At 47.2% G+C, this 3,762-nt stretch overlaps 1 protein-coding gene across 1 annotated transcript in view; it reads right to left on the bottom strand.

The window, feature by feature from the left end:
• Positions 1-2,301, bottom strand: part of LOC111950437 (teneurin-2-like) — an 85,826-nt gene extending 83,525 nt beyond the window's left edge. Inside the window, exon 1 of the mRNA XM_070434286.1 lies at positions 2,281-2,301. Within this exon, the coding sequence (XP_070290387.1) occupies positions 2,281-2,301 (21 nt within the window). The remainder of the gene's footprint in view (positions 1-2,280) is intronic.
• Between the last annotated feature and the right edge of the window lie 1,461 nt (positions 2,302-3,762).

The raw sequence follows: 3,762 nt of genomic DNA, 5'->3' as shown, positions 1-3,762 counted from the left end.
TTGGGGACAGTGGTTAACCAGCTTGCCCACAGCTCAGGAGAATGGTTTAATCAGCCTATCACTTATTATMACTTAATCACAATGGCCTTTAGGTAAACCACTTCACACCAATGCTCAGGTGAAAGCTCTCTAAACAGCTGTGACAGAGTTGGTCTCCATACCTGCCTGGTGCAAGAGATGCTGGAAATCTGGATTTAAAAAAAGACATACGGCTGAATAAAAATTGGACATGACTCAAAATAACATCTTGCTATGAATTCAGGGACAAAGTGACATGAGCAAAAATGACTATTCTTCTCGAGTTAATCACCTCTTACATTTCTTGCTAGGAAAAGACCTTGGATTCATATCAGAATTTTTTTTTTTTCATCTTCACCTCAGAACTGCAATTACTGCTACCAATGACCTTTTCCACAGAGAGGGGAACATTAATTTCAGATATATCAGAAAAAAATCAGAAAATGAGCTATTAGGTTAGGGACAGGCATGRCATTGTGTTGAAGCACACAACAACCTCACTATTACAAGTCAGCCAGATCAATGCTCTCTATGATAATAATCAGAGCAGTAAGGCCATCTACACGTGTTCCATGGGTTAGTAACAGGGGGCACAAATGAAATCTACTCTACTAACGGCTACGTAGGGAGGGACCGAGGGGGTTTTAATATTCTTCCCAGTCCCTCGTACTCTAGTCCACACGGATACACACCAGCACACACACTCTGACATTGGCATGTGCAGGCACGGGAGTATGCATGTAAGCATAAAGGCCACACGCACCACCCACACGAGCACACGCACACACACACACACGCGCACACACAGGCACACACAGGTGCACACACGCACAAGCACGCACACACACATGCACAAGCACGCACACACACAACGCACACACCACACACGCACACACACACAACATACGGCACACACACACACATACACACATACACACACATACACACATACCACACACACGCACACACACACAGCACACCGCACACACACACACACACACACACACACACACACACACACACACACACACACACACACACACACACACACACACAACACACCACACACACACACACACACACACACACACACACACACATAGAAGAAGGAAGAAAGCAGGAACTTCAATTCAGTGTTAAGGACTCCCCTTCATCCTTGGCCCTACGATTGCCCAACTAAATCTCATCCTCAGAAACAATGATGTGAGCCTCCCGAGTGCGCGCAGTGGTCTAAAGCACTGCCATTCACAGTGCTAGCTGCGCTCAACTACAGATCCCTGGTTCAACTCCGGGCTGTGGAGCTGCCGGCCCGAGACAGGAACCCATGAGGCGCGCAAAATTGCCCAAGCATCGCCGGGTTAGGGAGGGTTTGACCGCCCGGGATGTTTCCTTGACCATGGCTCTAGAGACTCCTGTGGCAGCCGGCCGCACAGTGCGCGATGACACGGTCGCAAGGTGTACAGTGTTTCCTCCGATTATTCAAGAAAGCAGCCGCTGCTTGGAAGGGTGCAGTTTCAGAGACACCGGGCTCTCGACCTCGCCTTCCCGAGTCCGTATGGGAGATGCAGCAACGGACAAGACTGCAACTACCAATGTGGAGAAAAATGGGAAAATTAAACCGATGGCTTTCCATTTAGCTCCCCTCCTCCACTGAGCTGGAGCACGGACCGAGGCAGATAGTAGGCTGAGGAGAATAAATGGAGCAGGATGGACCTCTCAGTATCACTCCAGTCTGAGCTGCCTTCAGCTTGACGGTGGGAGGAAGCAGCTGGGCGTACTGGTGCTCCTATCACCACACCAACTGTCAGCCTCGCCTCTATTGGCAGAGGCAGGAGCAAGAAGATGGAGCAGCCCTTGTCACTACCTTCACTTACTCTCATCTGGTCACAATGCCCATCTCCTTCAATCTACCTACCCCGCTCCTCTCAATCTACCTTCCATCTCTTCAATCTACCTCGCCGGCTCCTCCCAATCTACGCTCCATCTTTCAATCTACCGCCCGCCGTCTTCCCAATCTACCTTTCCATCTCCTTCAATCTACCTCCCGCTCCTTCAACTACGCTCCATCTCCTTCAACTCTACCTCCCGCTCCTTCCATCTACTTCCATCCTCCTTCAATCTACCTCCCGCTCCGTCATCACCTTCCATCTCCTTCAATCACCTTCCATCTCCTTCAATCTACCTTCCGCCTTCAGATCACCTTCCATCTCCTTCATCTACCTCCATCTCCTTCAATCTAACCTCCCGGCTCCTTCAATCTACCTCCATCTCCGGGGGCTCCATCTCCGTTCAATCAAATCAAATCAAAATTTTATTTGTTCACATACACATGGTTTAGCAGATGTTAAATGGGAGGGTAGCAAATTGTTTGTCTTCTAGTTCCAACAATGTAGTTATAACCAACGTAACGATCAAACAAAGAACAAGATCCCACACTGAAGGAGGGAAAAAGGGCCACTGCCTAAGTTATTGATTCCAATCAGAGACAAACGATAGACAGCTACCGCTGATGGGACCATACCGGCCAAAAACAAAGAAATGAGAAAACATGAAATAAGAAATAGAATGCCCACCCTAGCACACCCTGGCCTAACCAAAATAGGAATAAAAAAACCTCTCATGGCCAGGCGGGACACAACGAGTAATCAAACCTAACAAATGGTTCCACACAACTACCCTATAGTACACACAAGAGTATGTAAAAGGGATGAAGAATATGACATAAAGATTATGAATAGTGATGGTACCAGAACGGCATAGGAAGATGCAGTAGAGGGTATCGGTACAGAGATACATATGAGGTGAGTAATGAGGTATAGTAAACATAAAAGTGGCATTGTTAAAATGTGCTAGTGGATACAGATTACAGAAAATGGCAGATGCAGTAGAGGTATTACGAGAACAGTATTACATTATAACTATGAGATGGGTAAGGTAGGATGTAAACATTATATTAAGCTGCACTTGTTTAAGTTGCTAGTGACATTTTTACATTGCAATTTTTTCCATATTAAAGTGGTGGAGTGGAGTTCAGGTATGTTGGGCAAGCCAGCTACTCAATGTTAGTGGGGCGGTTTAAACAGTCTGATGGCCTTGAGATAGAAGCTGTTTTTTCAGTCTCTCGGTCCCTGTTTGATTGCAACCTGTACTGACCTCGCCTTCTGGTATAGCAGGGAGTGAACAGGCAATGGCTTGGTGGTTTGTTGTCCTGTGATCTTTATGGGCCTTCCTGTGATATCGGGTGGCTGTAGGTTCGTTGGAGGGCAGGTAGTTGCCCCCCGGTGATGCGCTTGTGCAGGACCTCACGCCTCTGGAGAAGCCTTACGGGTGTGGTGCGAGCAGCTTGCTGTACCAGGCCCGTGATACAGCCCGACAGGATGCTCTCGATTGTGCATCGGTAAAAGTTTGTGAGTGCTTTGTGACAAAGCCGAATTTCTGTCAGCTCCTGAGGTTGAAGAGCAAGAGATCCGCTACGGGAAAGTCGTATTCCTGTCTAAATGATGGTGAGTTGACGTTGCCCGTATATCCAGTAGTTCCTCCTGACTTATGTAAATAAAACCTAAGACTTACCGGGGGTACCAATGTAAGAAAAAATTAACACGGTAAAAAAAACAAATACTGGCATAGTTCCTAGGTACGCGAAGCGAGGCGGCCATCTCTGTCCGGCGCCGGAAGTTCAGAAAATAAAAAAATAAAAATCTAAAATCTACTTCCTGGGTCCTTCAATCTACCTTCCCACTCCCT

Source organism: Salvelinus sp. IW2-2015, linkage group LG23 (assembly GCF_002910315.2).
Source record: "Salvelinus sp. IW2-2015 linkage group LG23, ASM291031v2, whole genome shotgun sequence".
Taxonomy (NCBI): domain Eukaryota; kingdom Metazoa; phylum Chordata; class Actinopteri; order Salmoniformes; family Salmonidae; genus Salvelinus; species Salvelinus sp. IW2-2015.
This window is presented reverse-complemented; position numbering and strand designations above follow the sequence as displayed.